Source organism: Hetaerina americana, unplaced genomic scaffold (genome assembly GCF_022747635.1).
Source record: "Hetaerina americana unplaced genomic scaffold, ioHetAmer1.1.p SCAF_37, whole genome shotgun sequence".
Lineage (NCBI taxonomy): Eukaryota > Metazoa > Arthropoda > Insecta > Odonata > Calopterygidae > Hetaerina > Hetaerina americana.
Window position 1 is genome coordinate 3027469 of NW_027286952.1, and position 26978 is coordinate 3054446.

General features: G+C 35.6%; 1 protein-coding gene across 3 annotated transcripts in view; it reads right to left on the reverse strand.

Moving 5' to 3' along the window:
- The window catches only part of brm (ATP-dependent helicase brm), an 82339-nt gene that overhangs the window by 55067 nt on the left and 294 nt on the right, over window positions 1-26978 (reverse strand). For 2 of the 3 annotated variants that reach the window (XM_071589395.1, XM_071589394.1), the window contains exons 2-8: window positions 25857-26225; window positions 21038-21262; window positions 15127-15837; window positions 13627-13902; window positions 10740-11013; window positions 9215-9426; window positions 8011-8142 (exon numbers count right to left, since the gene is read on the reverse strand). In XM_071589395.1, coding sequence (XP_071445496.1) covers window positions 8011-8142; window positions 9215-9426; window positions 10740-11013; window positions 13627-13902; window positions 15127-15837; window positions 21038-21262; window positions 25857-26183 — 2157 coding nt within the window. In that variant the 5' untranslated portion in view covers window positions 26184-26225. Of the gene's footprint in view, window positions 1-8010; window positions 8143-9214; window positions 9427-10739; window positions 11014-13626; window positions 13903-15126; window positions 15838-21037; window positions 21263-25856; window positions 26226-26574; window positions 26852-26978 lie in introns of those variants that run through there. The other variant, XM_071589393.1, reaches the window with a different exon arrangement.

Sequence of the window (26978 nt, forward strand, 5' to 3'; positions counted from 1 at the left end):
TTTATTCCTTCTAATGTATCGCTTCAACTCTTGTTTAGCTCTGGCAAACTTGCAAGAGAGGGAGGGAGGGGATAAAGAAAAGGGATTAAACCCTACAAAAATACAACGAGCATGTTTCTTTCATTTTCTTGTGGCTGAGAATAGCAATGAATGAGGAGCCAAAGGAGCACAGTTCACTAAGTACATGCTACACAAAATGTCCTCTATATACACTCTGAAAAAAGTGCTACTCTCTATGAAAAATGCCCAATAACTATTTTCTCCAATCAAAGAAAACAATATCACCACATCCTTTATTATTCACTTTTATCACTCAATATAAAAATTGAACACAATCCTTTTTTTTTTTGCTGCCATACTAATTCCCTTTTCTATTTTTGCTAGGTAAATGTTTCCCTTCTCATTTCAAAGACTGATTTTGATGCTTTACACAAAACCCAAGAGCGTAAATCAAAAGAATTTTATTTATCCGATTTACTGATATAGCCAATGGTTCCCTAAAAAGCTTAATTTCTCTTTATTTGTTTCTTCTGATCTAGGTGCTAGTAGCTTTCCACTGTTAAGGGCTTTAAAAAAAAACCTGAGAAAGGAAATCTTTACGGACTCTGAAATGGTAAGTTCCTGTTATGTAATATAAATAATATGAAAATAAACTTTTAGCAATCAATTTTTGTCGCAATAGTCATAATTAATAACTAAGAACTATTATGAATACACACACATAACAAGAAAATCGACCAAAAATATAAGCTAAATCTAAATAATTTTAAAAAATCAAAATCAGTATTAATTTTCAAAGAATGAAAAATTATAAGTAAAATATAGTATGGTGCATGATGAATGAAGGATAGGAGTAAATAGTAATCAGAATAAAATTAGCAGCCACATTCAAGCTATGTATCTGAAAAATGAAAATATTTGATTGAACAGGAAAATATTAACATTTTGCTGTAATCAAGAAACATTTACATTTCTAGGTTTTTGGAAGAAAAATATATAATTTACATATCATTCCCCACTCCACCATTCTTAACTGGAAAATATTTTGTTTCATTGGTCATGTTAACGACTTGGATTACTTACCTTTGGCATGTAGCTTTTTAAGAAGGGAGTAACTAAATTTTCCCTATTTTTATTAATTTTGATAAGGCTACGACTGACCGTCAATCAAAGAGAAGTTGCTTTTAAATTTTGCTACATCCACCATTTTCTCCCGATCTTGTCTAACTACTTTCCTTATTCCCAAAACTAAAAACAAATCACTGCAGGATCAGAGATTTGACGACACTGATTATGTCATTCAGGAGGTGGAACAATACTTTTCGGTACAATCTGCTGAATTCTTCAATGATGGCCTTTGACAAATCAAGAAATGCTGGGAGAAACGTATAACTCTGGAAGGTGACTATGCAGAGAAGTCTTAAGAATAACAAATTAAATTTGAATTCCTTTCTTGAATATTTTTTAGTAATACTTAAAAGTTGACAATACCCCTTTACGTGTGTGTATACATATAAACATATACACACATAAACATATATAAACATACATGCACAGATATGAACATATATACATATTCATACACACACACATATATCCATGCACATACACATATAAACCATAAACACAGTAATCAATCTAAAATTCAGTTTGGAAATTATCTTATCATTTTAAATAGATAGTCAAACTTGATGAATTGACATCAAAAGCTATCCATACAAGTGCCTTAATTGAAATAGGCGAACTAAAATGTACAATGAACTAGCATTTTATAATAAGCAAAAACAAGTTATCACTTAGGCAGAAGTACAATTAACATGCAGAGGAACCATGTTAGTATTGATTTTCTTCAGAAGCATTTCCACAAATTTAGAATTCTTATTTTTTCAGAAGTTTCAGGTTATATTTTTGTTCCACATTTGTACCCATTTCAAGGTTTTTATACCTATGATTCCAATGAAAATTTTAATTACCCGCTTCTTATTCATTAATTCAGTTGCAATTAATGTTTGATATTTCTATGTATATTTATACAAAAAGCCAAAATAAATATGCGCAGTGTCAATATGGTATTTAACAATATAATTTTTATGTAATGCAATTCTTAAAAAAGTTATGTTCCAAAACAGTAAACTTCTCACTAATTTGGAAAAAGTCCGGCCATGCATTGTAGATGGTTTCTTATGGGAGTCGCAAGACACTCTAGTGCTTTGAAGAAAAAAGACATTTTGCCGGCAAGTTTCTCTGAACATGAATGAAAACCATGTACATCTAATTCATCACCTTTCCGGTAGCAGTATAAATGCATGCATATATTAATGTTTAACCAATGCTACACGAAGCAAATAATTTACTTTTCCATCAAAATTCCATGTGCTAAATAGTCATGATACATTTTTTGTGATAAATGGTCAGTTGCTCCTTCTAGGTGCTTTGGTAACTTCTATAGCACACACATAATTGTTTTTAGTTCTGGAAGTAAAATGAAACAACAAAAATGTCATCAAAAAAAGGTGATGCTAAAATGAAGCACATAATTCTGAGCAATGCAGATAAGGTGAAGGTTCTAGAGACGTTGGAAGCTGGGATAATCTCTGTTCCTAATTTGGTTCAAGAGTTTCAGATAGCTAAAAAGAATATGGCTGATCCGAAAAAGTGGAAGTATAAACATCGAGATATTTGCTCTATCGTTTGATGCTAATGCCCAGAATATCAATCAGAATCCTCAGAAAACACTAAGGTTATCAGTAGATAAAAAGCTTGAAGATTTCCTTTGATGGGGTCTGGAACAATTGATCAAGTGGTGTAGGAATTCATGGCACAGAAATTCAAGATCCAGTTCAAAAGTCCATGTGCTGTAATTGTGCTGATTCTTGTGGAGAGGTGTGAAACAATCCACCATTGAAAATGCATGGAAAAATATCTTTTAAAGGAGAAGGTTGATTTTCACTGCACAGGATTTGAACCCGAAGATTATCAGGAACTTTTGCAGTCTGCAGAGGATATGTTCTTGACTATTAAAGATGTTCAGGACTGGCTTTATGCTAAGGAAGATGATCCAGATTTACAAAAATCAATAGAAGAAGAAATAATTGATAGTGGTTAGGCAGTGGGAAATGTATCTAAGGTATCTGAAGCAGAGCCTCCTGAAAAATGTCTGTAAATCTCAAAATTATGGCAGAGCCTCAATATTATCATTAATTTTATGGATGAAACGTTGGACACAGACACACAACAATAGTATGGATATTGAATAACTCTGTAAAGGATTGTGATTCATAAGGAACTCCAATTGAAGCATGCAGAGTAAAATAAATAGCTCCTACAAAACATTTCCCTCTTCTTCCCATACATCTCTACAGCCTAGTAATTCATATGCCAATGATGGAAGTTCGTATGCATGTACATATATTACAAAAATGAAATCTTTTCCCGGCATGGGTCAAAGATGATTTAATTTTTTACCCTTGTGGTTGCTCATTTTCCTTTGCCTAGATTCTTTAATCATTTTACATTATCCAATTATTCTTTGTAATTTTTATTACCCTTTGGGTTGGATAGAATGGTTTTACTGTAAGTGATATCCATACCTAGAGAATAACTAATCAACCATTAACGAATAATTACAATAAGATGTCAGCATTATATGTATCATTTTAAAACATCACATTATGAAATTGTTAATAATTAATTCTGTGAGCAATAATCATGAGAATGAAAATAAATTCTCGGGTCAGTGTCACAGAATCATAAACAGCTGTCAATTCATTAATAGATATCCTGCTAACTTCAATACATTTAGTAGAATTCGTTAACATCTTTTCTAACACATTGATTTCCTTACTTCACCCAGCCCTTTTCCTTTCTTCTCTCTCCTATAATCCACGTTTTCCTATTGCCTATAAATATTGATTATTTTTATTCCTTCATGTGCATCTCATGCCGTTTATTTTTGCAATCTACATCCCTTTCCCACACTTTGAACATTGCACTATACAAATTTCATTTAGAACTCTTGATATTACGTAATGGGTATGTTTTAATCAAATCTTTTTCATTCCATACTCAAATACCCAATCACTACTAGAAAATTCCTCTCTCCATATCATAATTAGTTATGATCCAAATTTCCATTTGTCCCAATTCTAGTTCCAGCACAAAACAAGATGCAAATATGATATACTAACTCAGTTCCCCTGCACATAAAAATGAAGGATATGAAAATTAGAACTACATAGAAAACAGGGTTAACTTATATTAATTTTTACCATGGATTCACTCTTCGTGGATTCTTTTCGCAGCTTGTAAAAAATAAATACATTTCTCAATAAGCATCTTGAGTGGCATAAAAATTCAATGATTGTAAAAAAATGTAAATAATAATAAATAGTGAATATTTAGTGATAAGTGGATTTCCCACTTAATACAAGAATAACCTTTGTCATTCAGTGCTACACAGCATTATGGCATTTGTAGACTCAAATATTTACATACAGGTAAGATTCACATGAAAGGAAATGGAAAGGGAACACTGCTTTTCTTTGGCATTATTCTCTACTGAGTTTTCAAAATGCTCCTGCGTTACATAAAAAGGATGATAATGTACAGGCCAGATCTACTGTCACTTTGGCCAGGAAGCCATAGCACTTTCAATGCATAAAAACCTTTCTGTTAGTGTCATTCTTATCACTCTCAGGATAGCCAGACTGGTTTCTGTGATCAACCACAAAGAGTTCAGACCACAGGTTAAAATCCTGGTTCACACTAGTTGTTTTCCCAGAATCAGTCTCATTCTCTTTTCATCATTTCCATGTTCTCTCTCCTTTTTCCTTTCCTATCTTACCAAATTGTGAATTGTTCCCATTAAGGCACATTTGAATACCACAGCCATAACACTTCCACTTCATAATATGTATGGGAGGGATGTGAAAGATCTGAGCGAAATGAATTCACTGAAAAAAAGATTTACTGGCTTCATATGCATATTATTTTATTTGCCAGGCAAATTCTCTCCAAACTCTCTCTCTCTATTGGGAAGTATGAATGGTGCTTTTCAAGATTACAAATAAAAATTTCAAAGGAAATTTGTGATAAGTACCCCAAAACATCTATCTGCCTTCAAAATAGCATGTCCAGTAATCACCCGAACTTTGGCTGTGAAAGGCAAAATAAAATCACAGTCCGTATGTGGACGATCATAATGATATGTTATGAGGCATAATAGCTGGGAATAATACAGGAAAAAAACCTTGACATTATATTAACTCATTTCTATAGTATAGGCACATTTTTCTAATCCTTCTCACCAAGATTGAAAAAGGTAGGAACATTTTTCTGTAATTGCAACCTAAGACTAATTTAGAGATACAGGAAAACATGACCATTGTGCACAGTAAACTCTCAATGATCCGTGCCAGTGGATTCATGGCAAAGTATGGATAATTAAAAAACACAGATAAATGTAATATGCAGAAAACATGGTTGTGATATATAGGATTCATACGGAGACTCTCCTTTTTCATTCCATGAGGTTAATTGGACTTCTTTAGCAATGAAATGTACATCTTTTCTATTTTCCAGCTATTTTTATCAGGGTGGAATTATAGTTTTACAAGAACACAGAACAATCATTAAGTGAATTTTCCTCAGAAAACAAAACCAATCACGTAGCCAGGAAAAATAAAAGACTGGCGAAAGATGAATATTGACAAAGGATCGCTGATAAGGATTCATAATCGTCATATGATATAATGATTTAAATAATTAAGCGTTGGTAGACAATGACTGATTTACTACATAGTAAAGCTGTTTATTTGCTCACCGTAAAGGAGAATATGAAATTCTCAGGGCTAAATGAATGCAAGGGAAACAATAATGGGAAAGCACTGATAGCACAAGAATGTTTAAATTAAAACATTAAACGCTATTGACAACTATTGATGTTGTGACTTAAAAAAACATTTAAGAAACCCAAGGTATTTCGAAAGTTTGTTTGGAAAAAGTATATCTAAATTTAACAGCATTCAATTATCTTCAGGATTGCAATTTTATTTAAATTTTGACGCGCTAGGATGAAAATAGCACGGATAATCTGCAAAATGGAAAATATGCAAATTTGGATAATCTGCTGAATGGATAACTTGCACAGAGATTATCAAGAGTTTACTGTAAGCTCAAATGTTCATTCTGCTGACAAACAATATATCAGACTACTTAAGGGTGGCTCAAGTTATTTTAAGAAGCATTTTTTTTATGAATTACACGTTACTATTGAAGTGAAATCCCTCTTTTACACTTTGTTCGAAGAAGAAGCATTTTATTTTTGTCCCTCACAAGTGAAGCTCATAGAACAGAGCTTATAGAAGAAAATAAAAACCCTTCGAAATATCACGGAGTCAAAATATGCCCTGAAGTGCTAATTATCACAAATCAATTTTCTTTGGCTTTATGTAACTTTGGACAATTCACCCTTTAACTGATAATATACACAAACATTAAGCACATTATGTAGGTTTCCTAGGGTAGGTATTATGCAAGCAGGCTTGTACAGGCCTATATGTATGATGAGTGACTCAATATTTTACTTATTTACTTAATACAGAATAATAAAGTCATGTCCGCTGGATCTAGCTTCTTCAGAGAGAGAGAGAGAGAGGTGGACTTGTGTGAGCAAACACCCGGACCTTGCTGAGCAAGGGGCCGTGCATATTCGACAAGAAAAGCAATGATTCAAGATTTAACGATGTCATGAAAGGATTCAACTGAATTTTGAATTAATAATTCAGTATGGCTCAAAAAACCTAATTAGTCCTGACCTCATACCTAATATAAATATCATATTAACTCCAACGGGTAATTTCAGGGGAAAAGCACAAATCCTGCATGATAACAACAAAAATGATTACTTACAGAGGCATTTAACTAGAAATAGTAACTTTATATGAAAGAAGTATTAGTTAAAAAAATCACAAACAACAAAATAATAATACCAATATGTTTGGCAGTTAAGAGGCACATCCAAGTCATAAGAGTATCGATTCAATAAATTGCATTCCTAATATTTTTGTTTTGACAGTGGAAGATGTTCCACAAAGTTCAATAGCCTAAGTCTGACAGACAGATACAGTCTGCATCGGCAATGTTCACGAAAAGATAAACTAGATAAAAATTCAACTAGTTAATCTATCTGGAAACAGTAATTTGATTCAAAATGACATGGAACATATATAAATCATTGTTAATTATTATTTTGGATTCAGTTTTACATGCTACCATGTATAACATATCTGACAAATTCCAAAGAAACTGCGGGAGATGCCGCAACAGTAACTTTTAACGGAGTCATCCGCTAATGTGCATTTCAATGCAACAATTTCAGAGTGTAAAAATCATTCGCCTTGACTGGGATTCGAACCCAGATCCCTCAATATCCGGTCGAGTGCTTTAGCCACTTAAGCTACCGAGGCGTCCTCTTAAAAATTTTCAGAGTTTAAGAGGATGCCTCGGTAGCTTAAGTGGCTAAAGCACTCGACCGGATATTGAGGGATCTGGGTTCGAATCCCAGTCAAGGCGAATGATTTTTACACTCTGAAATTGTTGCATTGTAACATATCTGACCATGAAGAAACAACGTTCTTATGTTTTTACATCCTTTTTTCACCTCTAACTGTCCATATTTAACTTATTGCACTTATAAAGTATTACAAGGCATTATGGCCGTTTGAAGAGATGTGATCAAAGGTAGCATACCCTAGACGCTATTTTTCACAACAAAATATTGAAACTTAATGGAGCATTAAGGTATACTTCTCATAGAGCGATATCATGATGTTTTGCCGGCTGCAGAGATATTTGCCATGCTTGAGACATTTAGATGCTGTATTTCAACCATCTAATGATATAGGAGCACTTGAATGAAGATACTAACCTCCAATCTAATTCTTATACTAGGTAACCACTTATACCACAATTAATACTCCAGTAATGAATATGGAATCGTGTGAAACTTACATCTCTTGGGGACGATCCCATCCGCTGCTGTGGCTGCTGAGCTTGGGAGGTAGGGGGAGGTGTTGGCACCGGAGGCGGCGGTGTTGGCCTTCCTTGTTGGGGAGGTTGCATCATTGGACCTTGCTGGGGTTGCTAGAATTATGCAACAAAAGAATTATTATTTTTAATTGTATTTTTACAACAAAAAACACAACCACACACTTGTCACAAGGCACTATACACAGTGATATGAAAAATGCTATGATCCATTAACTAATTACTCAACGAAGATTAAGCCATATTCATTCAAAGAGATAATTTCATTGACATTTGAACCTATTACAAAGCATAAATGCCATCGGATCCCCAAAGTAATGTGATGCTTTAAGACAAAGTTTTTTTACACATTTTTTGAGACATCATAGACTTCACCTAATGACAAAAAGCATAAATTGTGGTATATTTCAACTCAAAAAAGTAGTCAAAGACATTACTGGCATATAACCAAATGATAATGAGTTGACTCATTATCAACTACTGACCAATCATTTTCATATGTGCATGAACTACTAGACAGGCTGCTCTAGTAGAATAAGTTTCTCAAACGTAACAGTTAACCCACTAAAAAGCTACTTACAACGTTAATTTCTGAATAAATTCACATCAAATTTTATGTATGCAATGCTTGACCCATTTTTAGAGAGGAACAATATACATTCATGAAACTCCTTGGGTTTGCCCCCTTCCACCATGGATACTTTCACAACCAAAACTGCTACTCAGAATGGCAGAGACACCATATTGTCACTTTTACCAGGAAGAGCCCACATGGAATACGGGTATTCATCTGATGCTTCAGTGACTATTAAGATTATTTGCTTAGAGTTTACATTTTTCACAACCATTCACGATAATGTATGAGAAAAGGATAGGCAAATCATAATTTATCATTCAAATTTATCTCATTACGAGATACAATGTTGTGTTCTCATACTTTGTTCTCATACACCATCCAGATCAGCCTATTGTTTTTCTTCCCCATTATATGCAATATCCATTGCACTCGAAAGTGAAATTGCATGAAAACAAATCCCAAAAATCTCATTCGACACTCTCCTGAACACCTGTGGCATCCTACTATGAAGTGCCTACTTCCACCACATGTTAGAAGCACACTTACAATAAGGTAAATCCATGTGTTGGCAAAAAAAATGACGGAATGTACCTGTTGGTTTTGCAGTTGCTGAGCTTGCTGCTGCTGAGGATGTGGATGAGGACCTTGGGGAGGGCCAGCAGGTGGAGGGCCTGTGGATGGGGCCATTTGACCTGTCATTGGTGACTGAGTCGGGGGCTGACCACCAGGGGGGCCAGGGGGCCGCATTGGATGCTGCATCATGGCCCCTCCTACTGTGCTGCCCCCACCACTAGGTGCTGCACCTGCAATTTCCAATTAAACAATTGCAATGATGACATAATCAGAAATATTGGGTCTTGACTGATGATTCAGTCAGTCAATTGATTCTATACACCAAGCCTACTACTCCAAATTAACCCTTACTCTTAACTAGACTAACTAGATTAACCACTAAAGACATGGATAAAATTACCTATACACCAATATATTATCACTATGATTATCTATTACATGTTGCTAATTATGAAGATCACTGATGAAGTACAAAAATACGGGAGTAACTCAAGAAAAACAGGTACTTTTATTTATTTAAACAAATTTATTTGGGCTATAATTGCCATAGTGAAAACGAAGACCTGAATGAGGATATTAGACTTTACAAATAATACGTACACGATGTCACCAAACATGGAAAATTTCAATTGTCTGCATTTCATGTACTTAGAAAATATTCTTAACCCCCAATGCTAGTGAAAAGAAATTTCTTCTGATCATAGGTTCATGGTCCAGCCAACCCTTGAGGATAAATGATTCACAGATGAGAGTGCATAGCTAATATACCTTCTTCAGGTAATTCCATTCATTTGACATCTATCATAACCTTCAAGTAAAATAATTAATGTCACATCGGGAACATTCAATTGCACAATGCAAAAGTCCGAACATTCCTATCCAGATGAACACGACAAAAATTACCAAGCTGATTAATTAGCAATTATTGGGATTAACATTTCAGCCAAATATATGACATGGCTCGCATACCAATCAATGACGACTTGACATCGAAACTATCACTGAAGAGAGATTTGTACTTTCAGAATTATGCCAATAATTCATCTAAAGAGGAAACTGTAATTTTCATTTTAGTAATTTGTCATTGTAATCATCGGGTGGAAAAATAAAATTACCCTGGAGTATAAAAATAAAAGTTCCACCACAGATTTAAGTAAAAATAGAGTCAAAAAATCTGAAAAAGGATCCCGATAGGGACCATGAAACAATGAAGCATGCAACTTCAGTCCTAGACATGACCAGAATATGCAAGGTGGATGAAGTATGTGAGAAAATGAAGGTTGTTCCCAGTTTTTACAAAATATGTGAATTTCTCATATACTATAGAGTATCTACTCCCATAATGGCTTATTGCCATGAACAGGGACAAGAGAATATATATTAATTAAGTTTCATTGAGAACCACGACCTTTCCCTTGCAACTCAATGATTTTTGTAGAATTCTTCGCCCCAGAGTGCCATGTTTTATCACTAGTACCAGCACATCCTGACTAAAAGTTCACTATTGGCAAATTACAACGAACGACCTAATCTGGAGGCTCACCTGACTCTGAGGGACCAGGCTGCTGTCCAGGGGAGGGGGAATGTTGCTGCTGGACAGAAACAGGTGACTGAGGCATTGACGGTGGTGGTCCATTTGGTTGGCCAGGGTGATGCATTGGAGGTCCCCCTGGAACAGATCCACCTCTTGCAAACTGCGGCCCACGATCTCCACCCGGACCTGCCACGGGCACACTGGTGGGAACACCTGGTTGATGCATTCCCTGCTGTGGTTGCTGCTGACCGGGAGCATTTGGGTCACCCATCATTCTCTTGCCCTAGAAGGAAAATACATCACCATACATGGATGTATAAGGTCATTTATTTTGAAGTGTATACTTACGATGTGTAAACAAATCCCTGGCAGATTCTGAACATGGCAATCAATGCGCAAACCTATTCATTTTGTTCACAGAATGCCATGAAAGTTCACAATTAATTCCAAAATGTGTGTTAACATTTATGAAGGCTTACATGGAAAAGCCTTATCTAAGATGCTGCTCTCATTTGGATGCATATGAATCTCACAGTTTAGGAAAATGTATGTTATGGAAGGCAATTCTTGTATTATTCAGCCTAGATGTGTTAACATCATTCAGAAAATGATTTGTGAAACACTGCACTGAAAAGTGATAAATGCATTTAAATAAAATAGAAATATGGGAAGTGCATACAATTAAACATCTCTTTTACACCATATTATAGTGGACGAAAAATGTAAATAGTGGGAAAATGTAAATTAGGGTACTCTTAATTTGGGGTAAATTGATGTAAAATTATAACCAATTGCCCTATGTTATTTACCTAATAAGTTATGAGCCCCTGAATCATGACAAATAAATGAAGTTAAAATAATTGCAGTCAAAACTGCTATCGCTACCAGGACATAAATATAGTATGTTCTTTGAACAAACAAGCAATGCATGCATGTACCTATAAGACATCATTTCTTTTTACTTAAGCCTGTGAAGTAATTGCTGAAGTAGAAAGATGCAAGATAAAAGTGAGCACTTACCTAAGATAATAATAAAATACATAATAATAGATAAATATAATGAAAGAAAATAGTCATCAACATGATTATAAAGAGCTGTGCACTTCTGGTTAGAAACTGTTAAATTTATATACTTTTAGAAGCACAACAGATGGTTTAAAAGATATTATAAAATATTGAATTTTGAAATGATCAATCCAGCCATTTAATGCTTTGAAGAATTCATTTTTTTAAATTTGCTGTAACATGTAGAGCCTTTTCTTTAAAGAAACTGTTAATTGGTACACGTGCAGCTAAGGATGATTGAAACAGCTGTCAATATTCCTTCAAGTTCATCATGCCTGGTGTCTTTGACATATTAATGCCTTTTGAACATAGGGCTGCATTCCTTTATATCCTTTCCGACAATTTTCCATTATTTTACCATTGTGTTAAATGTTCAAATGGTAAATCAAGTTCCTTAGCCACAGGTCTCCAAGTGCTGATTTACAAGTAGACTCTTTGCAAAATATTGATTTGTTTGGAAATTTATCTGCTAATAACAATGACTTTTCAGATATTTTTGCAATTTTAAATTATTTCCCTCACTGTTGTTGAGCACAATTCTGGACTTGGTAAAATGAAAAGTGAATTTCCTGCATAAAATGAACAGATAAATTGCATGCAAGTATGATACATAATTAGGGAGAAAGACCCCCACAAAAGTAGGAAGCAGGAATCAAGCGGAAATGTTTAACTTTTCAACTTTATAATAATTAAATAATGGCAACAGTTGACCTAATCACATCTAACCATTTTTTAAGAGCCACAAAAGTTTGATTGACTGAGTTACTTGTTAGTGATTTTAACACTACTCAAAATATAAAAGGAAAATACTTAAGAAAGCTTTTAAAATGGAATAAGTTTGATTGAACTAGGTTCCATTAATGACTTCTTGGTGTACATGGGAGTATGCATCCCTATTTTCTGCATGTTAGTAGTAGTAGTTCAAGGGGAGATGACCGACACACCTAAGGTCATTTGCATCTTATGCATGGACAGGAAAGGATGAAGGGTGGAGAGAAACTCGGCATCGGCATTAGCCTACTCTTTACCAAAGGCACCAAGGGGTCTGCAGTTGAATGTTCCAACCAACAGATGGCGTACTAACTTAAAAAGCTCTCCACAAAGCACCTTAACTGGAGATCAGGATACCACTGAAAAAGATCTGCTGTCTCCAGGATTTGAACCTGGACACTTTGGTGGGAAGCCAGTACGTTAGCCACCGCACCATCCTGATCCCCTTTCCACATGTTCTCTGCTCTCACCCCATGCAGAGACTCTCTGGAACATATCCTTTCTAAATAAGGCATGACTGTAATTGTATTTCGGCATAAGTAGGAATTGTATTTCAAATCACTCATTTAATACACCCGTAATCACACTGTAATCTTGTAAATATAATTGTTTTATTTCTTACTGTAGGTGTCATTTTAATATAAAACTAAAGAAAAGCCTCTACCACCCAATACCATTATTAAATTGGAATTAATAAAGAAATTTCAATTAACTAAATTTGATACTATACTTAATCCAAATTGTTTTATCGTCAATTCAGCACAATCCTTTCTTGGCCATCCAATGGGAGGGCAATTCATAATCAGTCAGACAGGGGAGAGAGAAAGAAAAAATGAATTAAAAAAATCCTGGTTTCTTTTCGGGAAAGGTTCTTATGATTTCATTGATTAAGTCTGTGACGCTGATGATAAATTGAAAAGCAACTTGCAACTAATGGGTACACTACAAGGGTTTTCCTAGGATATAATTAAACAATCAAAAACTTATTTTAGTGCAATTTTAGGGAAAGAAACATTTTTTTCTTTTTAATGAAAAGGTGAGATTTACCATGTCAACTTACCTGTACTGCAAGAGCCAGCTGCTGAGACAATGGCTGATTACGAGCTAATAATCGATAGGCCATTATTTGCACACGAAGTTGCTGGAGCTGAGCTCCGCTGAATGCATGCTGTAGTCCTTGGCCCTGACCTTGCTGCGGAGGCATTCCAGGTTGCTGTGGTGGTTTGGGTCCCATAGGGCCTTGACTTTGGCCTCCTTGCTGTTGCTGCCCTTGCTGAGGCATCATCGGCCCACCAGCTCCTGGACCCTGCATACCATCACTCTGCATACCAAAACTCTATGAAATAAAAGAAATTGTGGTACATCACAGAGATAGATAGATAGATAAATAGATTTGGATTATTCGCCATAGAATAATACATAATTGTATAGGTTTTGTTAAGATTCAATTACATTTACAGGTACATTAGAGTTACATATACACAAATTCATAGGAATAATAATGTAGAAAAAATATAAGGGCATTAAAGATTTCAAAAACAGATTTCCCAGCATTGGCTCTATGTAAGTACTCTTGGACACTATAAAAAAATCATTTACAAAGAAATCTTTAATCATTTTTTTAAATTTATTTTCTTAGGGAGTATTTGTTTTAACTCTTCAGGAAGTCGATTAAAGAGCAGTTTTCCTGAACCCTCTAGGGTTTTGTATATCGGCAATGTGCCATTATGAAGATTATCCTAACCCTTGGAAATTATATGCTTCAGAATTGGACTTGAATCAGGTTAAATTATATTTTATTCATCAAGTAAATCACGATCTTCAATACATAAAAATTGTATGACACCATTTTTGCTGTTGCTTGCTGAAATTACTCCATTGTAAAGATAATAGAAACACAGCAATGTGCCACAATTAATATTTAAATGATCTGATGAAGCAACAAAGTGGCAAAACCATGATCTGCAATAAATGTTAATTGTGACATTTCGGTGTTTCTATTATCTATACAAAAAAAAGTAGTTGTTCAAATTATGGGATTCAGCTTCATGATTCATCATGATAAATGAGACAATAGAGCTGTTAATTAACAAGCATCCAGCCATCCAAAGGGCAGATTCCCTCAGTCAAGCAAGAGATATTTCCCTTCCTTCCTATCCACTCCCGTTTCTTCCCCTCTTGAATGAAAGTTGGCATTTAGAACATTGGATCATTAGACAAGTTCATCCTACTGCTTTAAAGTAATTTACTCACAATTACTTAAAGTGAAATTGATTGTAAACATGGTAACTTTTTGGTATCATGTATCATAAACAATGGAAATCACTTTTGTAATATTCCACATCTTAAATGCAATTTTCATCACATAATTTGCATTGTTAGGGTGCTTTTCATTTCTTAAAAATAACACTTCATACTTTTTTACGCAGCAAATGACCATTACATCAGTGGGTAAAAGAAACATCATCATTAAAAACTCATTATTAAAGGGAATGAAGGGTTCAGCTCTGTTAATCAAATATAAACATAATCATAATGCAAAATAAGGTGAAATCCAAACCTGCACATGAGTCCTTGGAGGTCCATGAGGGGGCCCATGAGGTGGCCCATGTGGTCCATGCTGTGGTCCATGAGGGGGTCCATGAGGAGGACCATGTGGGGGCCCATGTGGAGGAGCATGGGGGGGTCCGTGGGGTGGAACATGCGGACCATGGGGAGGTCCATGTGGTTGACCATGAGGGGGGCCATGAGGTGGGCCATGAGGAGGCCCATGTGGTGGGCCATGGGGAGGACCATGCGGAGGAACATGACCATGAGGAGAACCATGAGGTGGCACATGGGGCCCATGGGGAGGTGGACCATGTGGAGGGCCATGTGGTCCGGGAGGTGGCCCATGGGATGGGACATGGGGTGGCATGTGGTGCCCGTGGGGGGGATGCTGTGACGGGTGTGGGGGCATATGTGGGTGGGGAGGGCCTGGAGGATGAGACCCATGGGGTGGCCCATGGGAGGATGGGTGCGGGTGGTGACCATGGACCATTGGTTGCCCCGGGTGTTCCGGTGCCATCGACCCACCCCCAACTGCTGGTGATGGAGAGGGTGATGACGCAGCATGAGAGGGCGAAGGCCCTTGGCGAGCACGAAGGGCCAAGAGCTGAGAATATCGAGGATCTTCTTGAAGACCTTTCTCTTCCATTGAATCAATGGCACGTTGCAGAGCACTGAGGTTATCTTGAGGAGGCATTCCACCCTGGCCAACATATCCTCCACTCTGTTGAAATAATTGGAGATGAATGAAAACTGGATACAATTTAATGCCAGGAAAGCATTCCCATCAGTGCTAAATGTATACGCTTTTCTAAGATATAAATACAATACAGACACTAATTTTAGAATTGAAGGAATTGAACCTCCTCTATATACGTGGCATACATAATACTACAGATGTAACTGACATCTGTGTGTGTGTGTGTGTATTAATGATACTGCATGAGTGCATTAATGAATGTGGACATTTAGCTAGGCATTATTAAATTAAAAAACACGAAAATTTGTATTTAACATAAGGAATAAAAACATGGTTCAATTTTGGACCAAATAATCCTGTTCAAAGTTTGGAATAATATTCAATCAAAAACTAGATGACAGAGTTTTAAATCTCTTCCCAAATAAATTTTCCCTTAAACACCGAGTAATCACTTAAAATGGATCCAAAGATCAGTTGATCTAAAATCATTATCCCTAGACAAGTACTCCGCATAAAAGTAATTACTGTCAGCAACACAAGCTTCCTCTCGCATTCCACAATTTAGATAATAAATAAGAATAAATTAGACCCTCCATATTTACTTTCTTCATAGATAGGATAGGGGAAGTAATAATTTCTAGAAAAAATTGACTTGGGAATACAATGAAAATACACAATTTAAAGTCTGCTGGAAATATTTTGAACACTGTCCTCAACGTCAGTGTTTGTGTGCCTGCATGCATTTCTAGATATTAAATGAGTTAGATACCCTGAAAGCTAATAAATTAAGCAGCATAAAATTAGATACTTAAAATTTTTAATATGAGATGATAAACTGACCAGATTTCGGGCAAAATCCACACATAGGAAGTGACTGTTTTGGCCATATTTCAACATAAGACAGAGATGTAATCCCTAAAATATTATCAAATAAACGTGGAAGATTTTAAGTAACTATTTATGAAAAAATTTACACGAATTTCCATGGAGCATCATTTCATTTTTCTGATTGAACTATGAATGAATTAGGCTGTTAGCATTGGTTTAGAAACATTGCTTAGAGTAATGATTCAATCTCCTTATTCAATTCACCATTTCTTGAATTTGCCATGAAACACCTATCAAACATCATTAAGGAGTTTCTGAGCTTTTTGAATATGGTCACATAGATACCTTATTGCCCCAGGTCATTTTCCTTATTAAGGCAAATACTGAATTCATTTCACCCTCAAGGAATAGATATTTATAAAATATAATACAGAGGAACCACATAATATGAGTGCAAACCATTTCTAGATCTTTCTCATTAAGGGAAACACTTGTTTGGTGAAACAACTCTATGCATATAAATTAAAGTTACATACGATAATGCATTCCATGCCAAATACATTGCTTAGGATCGTGGATTACATTCAGTTTTTCTTCTATCACGGATTCAAGCAACCAGGAATGTGAACTTGATTTGTAAAAGCAAAAAAGAATCAAAATAAATTGTTAATTATTTGTGATAAGTAACTAATTCCTTTTTTCTAGAAAGCTGTACAGAGCCATTAGTTTTTGCTGAGGCTTTAAAATTCGGTAACATTGGGACTCTGAATCATTGTTAAATAAATTTATGGTGCGCACTGCCACTGCCTTATTAGGGCAATGCTTTGTATGTATGGTACGATGAAAAGTTTCTTATGACCTCCACAACTCCTTTAGGCAGCTGTTTTAGACTCAACATCTCCTGAAGGCTCGTGGAGTTCCTGAATGGTAAACAAGCAGGAGCTTGATTCTCAAATCACTGCTCGCATTTGTACAAAATAGCAGTGTGAGACGGCCTTTCATTGCCTTGTGGTCGGGCAATGCACTCTCTTCTACTGTAATGTAAACAAATATAGGTTTGCTGCAGCATCTTCTTCCCAAAGAGAAAATCTTGTCACAATGAAAAACATGTAGTGACAAGTAACCCTCAGAATCTATGAGCTTTTTGAAGTCACCGAATAAGTTCTCTGCTGCCTTTGACTCAGAGCTAGCTGCTTCACCATGCCTCACAACACCTTAGTAATGGTTCTTCTTTTTAATTCTCGACCACACACAGCTCACCTTAAATATTTGTTCGACTGTTGATGATCCAGACCAGGTCAACAAAATCTTATTAACCAGGTCGGCAAAAATCATTTTCCCCTTCTTACATATTATATTCTCGTTTATGGGGTCGCATTGCAATTTGTCTGTGCATATGAGAAGCAACCTTTCAACATCATTGAGAATACATAACCATTTTGTAGATACTCTGGTCACTCAATTGGAAGCATCCATCTCCTTAGTCTTGTCTGTGTTCTTGTGGACAAGGCCAATTGTTTATGTTGACTGATTGTATATGTGCATACTACATCAGCCAAGTTCACATCTTATTCCCAATTTTCAATGATTTTACTTTTAATGTTACAGCTATTTTTTTATTTTTGTTCTCTTATGGCTTTCTCCTTATGGATTTTTCTTTGGGGTTAACCACTCACACTATTATCATTAAACTTTGCACAAAAAAATCACTAATAATATGTGTGAACACAAGTTAGGCAAAATAGGTGATCGCTAGTGACACTAAGATGCCAACAGAATGAGTACTAAAGACAAACTGTAGTAGCAGGCATGCAATGAATCCGGCAATTCCTATCTCCATGTCCCTTGTTATGCGACATGTCACCGTCAAGCGAGTTGTTTCTGGGGCCAATAATTTTGCTCTGTGCACGGTGATTGTTAAGCAAAGTTCTACAGTATATATATATATATATATATATATATATATATATATATATATATATATATATATATATATATATATATATATATATATATATATATATATATATATATATATATATATATATATATATATAAAAAATCAACTTACTAATATATATATAAACTTACTTATATATATATAAACTTACTTATATATATATATAATCAACTTACTAATATATATATATATATAATCAACTTACTTATATATATATATATATATATATATATATATATATATATATATATATATATATATATATATATATATAAGTAAGTTGATTATATATATTTCTTATATATATATATATAAGTAAGTTGATTTTATATATATATATATATATGGACTTATTGAAGGCATTGAAGACCTAATATGAGTATGTGAGGTATATATATATATACCTCACATACTCATATTAGGTCTTCAATGATCCCATGGGTTAAATGAAGGCTTATTTTCTTGTCATAACATTTAGTAAGTTGATTTCTTCAGGACCTCCCAAGATTCTTGCACACCTAAGTATATTTAAAAATTCTGATATAATATTTAATATGTTTCTCGTAAAAAAAAATATTTTTCTGCTTTTGTCTTTTCAGACCCCACATGCCTCCTTGTGGAGCTTTTATTTACCAGCACATTCTTTTTTTCTTTCAAACCCTCAGAGGGAGGAGTTCATTCACCTGTCTACTTCGCAAAATAGAGTACATATTTTTATTTGAAAGATGAAACCTTCAAGAATGGTTGCACCTACACACAGTGTTAGCTCTAAGCTAGTGAGCAATGCTTCTATCTCCTCTGGAATATGGTAAAAAGTGCAAAATCCCCCATCAGTCAATTGTATGGCTTTTTCATAGATGAAATGATTGTTCATATTGTTACCACATGCATTATAATGCTTATATTTCCTGAATTGCCCAAATCTTCAGAGGGATTCTAGATCCAAAAGTGACTGATGAAGGCTTCCACTGGCCTTCTCCTTTTGTCTGGTTATAGCTCTTTCCTCTGACTGAAGATGCCAAGTTACGAGAAAACTGGTTGCATTTATTAAATAAATAATTTGGAAAAGTACCCACGTCCAGTACCCAGTCAATGTACCAGTGAAACAGGAGTTCTTTCTCCAGCATCCTCATTTGTCAATTCGTATTTATTGGGGATACATCTTACACTTTCAGCATGAGGTCACTCACATTTTTCTCTGCATATAAAAGGTTGTTTTCACTAGCTGAGACTACAATTTATCTCCTCTCCTTTCTCCCTCAGACCACCTTCTCTGCCTTTACTCTACTCTCCCCCCCCCCCTTAGCTCAGCAGTCAACTGACTCCCCTGAAATAAGCCAGAGAGCTTCCAATAGCACTCAAGCTCTCTGCTGGGGAGGCTACTCTCTCTCCCCTTAAACTCTAAGGCAGTCAAAAGCCAAAGCATTGCTGCCTCATTTCATAGAAGTGAAAGAGCACCTTCATATGGAGCAGCAATGGATCGAATACAGCAACATACCCTGTGTTGGCAGAACCAAAACTCTTTATAAAAGTGTGCCCACTGTACAGCACAATGCCAGGCACTCTACAGCTGGTTACTCAATGATTCAGGTAGATAAGAGTACTACTCAAGGGCGAAGATGCTACGCCAAAGCGGTTTGCCTTTTCTACTAATTTCACTTTAAAATAAGCCTCAGCGATGTAAAAACAATGCTAAATTTCTCACTTCCAGAGAACTTACCAGTTGTGGTACCATAGCTATAGATACTACCAAGTGAAATAATTTATGCATCCAAAATATGTACACAAAGCAAATGTAAAAAATTGGTTGAGGGCCTGGCCTCAAGTGTACAGAATGGGCAATTTGTTGGTTGCTTAAGCATCAGGTGATACAAGTTCAGGAGTAATCAGTAGTAATTCGCTGGGATGTGTTCATGTAATGGCAATAACTTATTAAATATGCATTATAGATTGATGATTCGCCATGTTATCTAATTTTCCCAACAGTTTGTTGGCAATTATGCCATATAAATTTCAACATTCAAATTGATATAGATAATATATAATAGCCATACAGATTACCCTAAGTACATTACATAAAATATTTTAGAGTTTCTTTTACCATACTTCACAATACAATTAGCTCATTAGAAAGGAATAATATCATTAATCAGAGACCCACCACTATTTCCAGGGGAAATGCTGAAAACTAATATGAATGCCATCGCAAAGCAAAAACCAATTTTTACAAGAAATAAAAACACCACAATAGCAAACAAAGCATTTGGACTAAGAAACATGCATACATATAAAATATGCATATGCATTGAAACAAGATACATTTACCAAAAGAGGCCTAAAATTCTAAGTTATTGCATTTATTTACAACATGTAATTTTTGCAACATAACAAGCATGATCTTGATGACTATGCCATAGAATGGTGAAGTAAACTTACTGGTGGGAGATGCATGTGTTGCCCATAGGGTTGATGGTGAGGATGCATAGAAGGGTGGGGACCATGTGGAGGAGGAGGGGGTGGACCTCCAGGACCAACATGCTGTGGGTGATGCCCTCCGTAGGGGGGGCCCGAAGGGGATGGGTGCTGTGCGTGGTGCGGATGGTGTGGCGATGTCGGATGAGGCTGCTGATGGGGTTGCTGTGCACCCATGTGCTGTCCAGCCTAATTGCAAGAGGAGAAGTAATTAATGATTAAAGTCGTTGCGGAAACAATTTAATCCACAGCGAGCAACTTGAATTTGATAACGAACACATGAAGGAAGGAAACATTCAAAATAGTACGTTTCCTTTTTATTTCACTCCACACATTTAGATGCGCAACTCAATTGAAAAGAAACTACAGAACTAGCAAAAATATCACACATGAATGTAGCAAGTCTTTTAGAATATCCATCACAAGATCTGCAATGAAAAGAGTTTACAAATGTAAATTTCACAAATCCTTGAGCTGACATCTATTTAACCTGGCATTTATATTAGCTGAGACACAGCAATCAGGTTGAATAAAGAGTAAGAAGCAAAATTAACTATGAGTAACTATACACTGCTCAGCAGATTTCAACCTAAAATTGTTTTGGCAAGATTAATAATATAAAAATCAAAGAGATAGACCGCCAACCACCAAGGACAGTAGTCAATTGACTAACATTAAGATCTATTGCTTTGTATAGAGTTAAAACTCCTCCTTCATTTAAATTTTTTCACTATTTACATGAAAATTGCATGCAATGGCAACAATTTAACCTTAACATTTTTATTCCATCACAACCCGAAGAGGCAATTTTGGCATGAAGGGGATATTTAAATTGAGTAAATGAACTTGATTAAAGAAGAACTAATTCGTAACTAATTTCAAGTAATTTTAGACCTACACCATACTAGGCATTGTAACTAGTTTCTGAGAAGGAATCTGGGGAGAAAAATGCATACAAGGATGCCCTTTCCAATGTAAATTAGCACAAATAGTTGTGCTACACAGCAGCATCTTCAGGACAAATGAAGTGTAGCAGAACTAGTGGAATAATAAATATATTTTCTACTGAATGCTATGTCTATATATTGTGTTACTATCATAATGGATTCTACAAAAGCTAGGCTTTAACTATCTTTCAAATGTTTTTTTTTTAGGAATATACCCATTTTATTGTAATCCATCTTCCACAAAGCCAAGATAAAAAATATTTAATATTGAAGGAAGATAAAGATTCCAAGCTTTCTTACTATCCCAACATTTTTTTTTAATTGGAAAGATTATTTCTATAAGGATTTACAATGAATGAACAATGATGGTGAAGTGTGAAGATGAAGAGTGGAATGCAGGAAGGTTGTGGATTTAACACACAAATTATGAAAATCCATAACCTCCTTAAGACATATTTCTTTGAAAAAAAGTCACCCTAACTGCCTCCTTGGACCCTTACCAATTCCACTATCAACAATGCATGTACATATGGCTGTTAATGACGATGGTAAAAAGAAACGACACACATACAATAATGTACTATAGCAAATATAAAGCTGGTGTTGATACAATGGAACAGACGATTACCAGGTACACAACACAACATCGCTCACTCAGACGGCCACCAGTCATGTTTTACAATATGCTTGATATCAGCTGTCTGACAGCATAAATTACTTATTATTAAATTAATAAAATATTGCCCTGAAAAACCAAACAATGACATAAATGCATGTGACAGCTGAGTGAATAGTTCGAAAGACAAGCCATTGGGAATAGAATACAAAACGTGCAAGTGACATGCCAACACAACACCAAAATTGCGGTAGAAAGCGTTGAGCGAGATATTATTTCTCTAGCTGGTTCAAGTCATTGAATTCTTAGGAATGCAACTGGTAGGATCAAAGTTACTGGCTGTTTTTACAATGGTGCATACCAAAAAACCAGAAAAAGATCGAAATGAGTACTTTGCAGCCAATATGCTAATCCATTTTGCGATTACACAGTATCAATTTCTTAAAAGTTGGCAGTGCATTCATGAAAAATGTTTATAATTAGCAATTTATTGTGTATGTCACTGTTGAGTATCACTCCCCACTTATTTAAACTAATAATTAATCAATAACAGCAATGATGATAAAAAATTGTATTATTTGAATGGTGTGTACCCGGTTGTGGCTGAGACGTTACTCTTTTTCAAAGCTTCTAATTTCGAGTAAATATCTTTAAAATTTCTTCTGAGAATTTTCTGCTTAAAAAAAAGATTTAAATAATGACGAGTCGAAGGTTCCAAGTGGAATTTTAATATTTCAATCAGTTTCTATCAAAACTTTACTGTTTTGAGTACCCAGTTATGAACACAAGGGTTAAGACAAGATGCAAAATATTAATGTGCATTGAATGCATCATATCGTCTGGCAAATGGCCAACTTGTAATGATTTCCTTTTAACAATTATAATAAACCATTTATTTAAGTATCCAAAGATATACCATATCTTTGGACACTAAAACAAATGCCAAGCCCTTTCAAGAGGATATTTACTGTAATACGTAACAATAAACAAGATTTTTATTGACAATCAAAAAAAACCTTGTGAACTTCTACTGAGAGAAGAAAAATCAAATAAATTGAATATTTCATGGAACATCATGGAGCTCTTCAGACAATAATAACTAACACTCCATCTGAATCCAAAAAAACTTCTGTAGAAATACTTCTACTCTAGTTCCGGCCACTCTGTTTTAATGCTTAAACTTAGTCTCTCTCTCTTTCAAATGTCTCATTACCTTTGTTTTGTTTACATTAATCTTCATCCCATATCTATCACAATGAATTTCATAAGCCCTCAGCAATGCTTGCAATCCATTGGCTGAATGATAAACTAAAGCTTAATCATGAGAAAATCCACTACATCTTGCCTGGATCAGTTCCATGTAAAGCTTGATGATCTGCAAACCTAATTAATTTTATGAATTTTCCACCAACTTTAATTCCTATCTCCGGTTCTTCCCAAGCCTCTTCAGCCATTTCCTCTACATATACATTGGACAGCACAGATATTGGACACCCCAGTTGCACTCCTCTTCCTAACATTGCCCATCTGGACTCGGCATCTGCCATTTACTCCTGAGCAGTCTAAGACAAAAACAGTTTGTGGAAAAGTTGCCTATCCCTCCAATCTCCTGCAGTAGTTTCATTAATTCAACCCAATTCACTCGATCGAATGCCCTCTCAAAATCTACTAAACAGACAAATACTTAGTGCTGGCACTCCACGCACCTCTCTATTAGGACCTCATTCCTGATATGGCATCATGCACACCTCTCTCCTTCCTCAATCTACACTGATCATCCTATTCATGTCCTCCTTGCCAACCTCTTATTGATAATCATAAGTACCACCTTAGCTGCAATTTCAATCTAACTTATTGTTCTGTAATCCTGATATATGGGTGCCTTTCCCTTTTCTGGGATGGGAACTAACACTGATCCGGCCAAATTATTCCCTCTTGAATACTACAAATCAGCCCACAAAACCTCTTCCTTCCAGGTTTTCGCAAACCCTTGGGTATTTCAGCGGGTATTTTATCTACCCTCGCATTCTTTTTTGATTATAATTTTCTTAAGGCCATTTCTATCTTGCAATCAAGTATACCTATGCCTAAACTATTCATTCCCCTTCACATTATATTCTCTTTCTATGTATGAACTTGCTGACCTGATATCCTTACCATATAAATCTCATATGCAATATTTTTTTTATCTTTCCTTGTTCAATCAACAATTTTCCTGCTGCATCTTTCTCTGTGTGCATGGATAGCTTTCACCTCTATCTACAACACTTGAGTCTCCCTGTTCCCACCCTGAACTGCATATAAATATATATATATATATATATATATATATATATATATATATATATATATATATATATATATATATATATATACTTCAGTTAATTATATACATGTAGAAATTTAAATAGTAAAAAATAATTTCCCTTCATCATCAAACAGCTACCCTTGCCAAGCTTGATTTTAAAATTAGCTTAACTACTTCCTGTAATTTCCACACACAAAAGGTTAATTGCATTGCATTTTCCCCCTGTATTCCTAGAGCAAGTAGATATCCAGTTTTTTTTCTGGATGCACCCTCTAATTAAGAGAGAGTGGGGAATTCAAATTTCCAGTGCTTAGAAACATAGAATACAGGTATATCTGTATGCATGCATTTTTGTATACTATTGTACATAATGTTTCCTCTTCGTTGGCCAAAATTCCTTTCGTCTTAAACTAACCTCATGTCATCTATTATCCCGGCATATTCCTGTCCAAGTATCAACATTAGAGAACATTAATAATGCCTAGTCTAATAAATCAATCAAGCTATTTGACCTAGTATAGTTAGAATTGAATAGTCCCTAACTAATGCTTTCTTATAGACATCAAGAGCACTTCCTTTTGCTTGCCCTACATAAATTCCTCCTTTATTTTTCAACTTCTGCCTGACATCATCTTGTCTAGAGAGCTTTTTTCTTCCTTCCTGTTCCACTCATCCAACTTTCTCCCTTGAGCCTACAATATTTCTTGTACTACTTTATCTGCTTCCTTTTCCTGGATTTCCCCTAGCAACTCTGTAGGGAAAGGAAATGTCTACCAACTCTGATGCATGAATTGCACTGAATTGTATTTTTCATTAGGTTATGGAGATCCATCACTTAGAATCAAAACTATCACACCAACTTTTAGGCTGAAATTTAGATACCTTACATAATCAAAAAAAATCTGAACTTACCACTCCTTGAGGTGGCATGTGACCACTCTGTGGGTTCATCACATGCCCCTGCCCAGAAGCTGGGCTCGATGGTGGTGCTGGAGAGGGTGAATTTGGTGTTCCAGGGTTGGGAGTGGTAGCTGAAGGAGGGTGAGGTCCATTACTTCCGGGATGCCCATTTGCATTTGGTGCTGGTGGTGTACTGTTACTACTTGGTGACATAGGGGGGGGAGGAGCCATTGGAGACTGAGTCGGAGAGGGAGATGAGGAAGCATTTGGGGGTTGAGACTGCTGCGGCGGTTGTTGAGGAGGCGGCCCCATTGCTGATGGGGCTGGAGATGAGGACATGTCTTGTACTGGACCTCGCCTTTCCCGCCTGCGTGAATTTACCTGCAACAAGAGATTAGGGATAAGAATATAGAAATTTTTCCAAAGCAGCAATAACCAATTTAATATATACATTGTTGTCGCATACATAAACATTGAATATTATCTCTGTTTTCACAATATGCTCAATTTCGCTACTTATTATCCACTATTTCTGAACCTAGCCAACTTTCGTCATTTGGGAAAGCATAACTGATTAAAATGCGAGCTCCCTACATACCACTTCTTGCACATATATCGTCATAAAACTCACACCGTAATGGCTATCACCAGGGATAACTTGGTTAAAGCTCTATTAAGTTAAATACAGACTCAAAAGCCACCAAATTTCTATGTTTTGAACACTATTTACCTTAGTTTTCCTCATTTTTAGTAGCTAGCGACAAACCGGCATGAATTAATAGAACAATTGTCAAACCGCAAGGCACAAGGCTCGCATGATAGACGCGCTGAATTTTGTCTGGCTTTCCATATTATTCTTACAATTTCTGAGCACTTCGATAATTATATCAACTCAATTGCACATTAATCCTTCAACAAACACTCTGTTAAGTTTTGAGAAAATTCCCACGCAGAGTTCGCACACTCTTAGTGGACAAAAGCAATCAATATCAACTCCGAATTTCAGAAAAATTCTGTTATTCTTTCCTGTTCTCCCCAGTCGGCCATATTGCGCTACAGACTTTGACAACCGGCTACTAGCTTTAAGTCGAGTGCAGCGAATACCGCAAGTGCTAGTAATTAAAACGCCTTTTT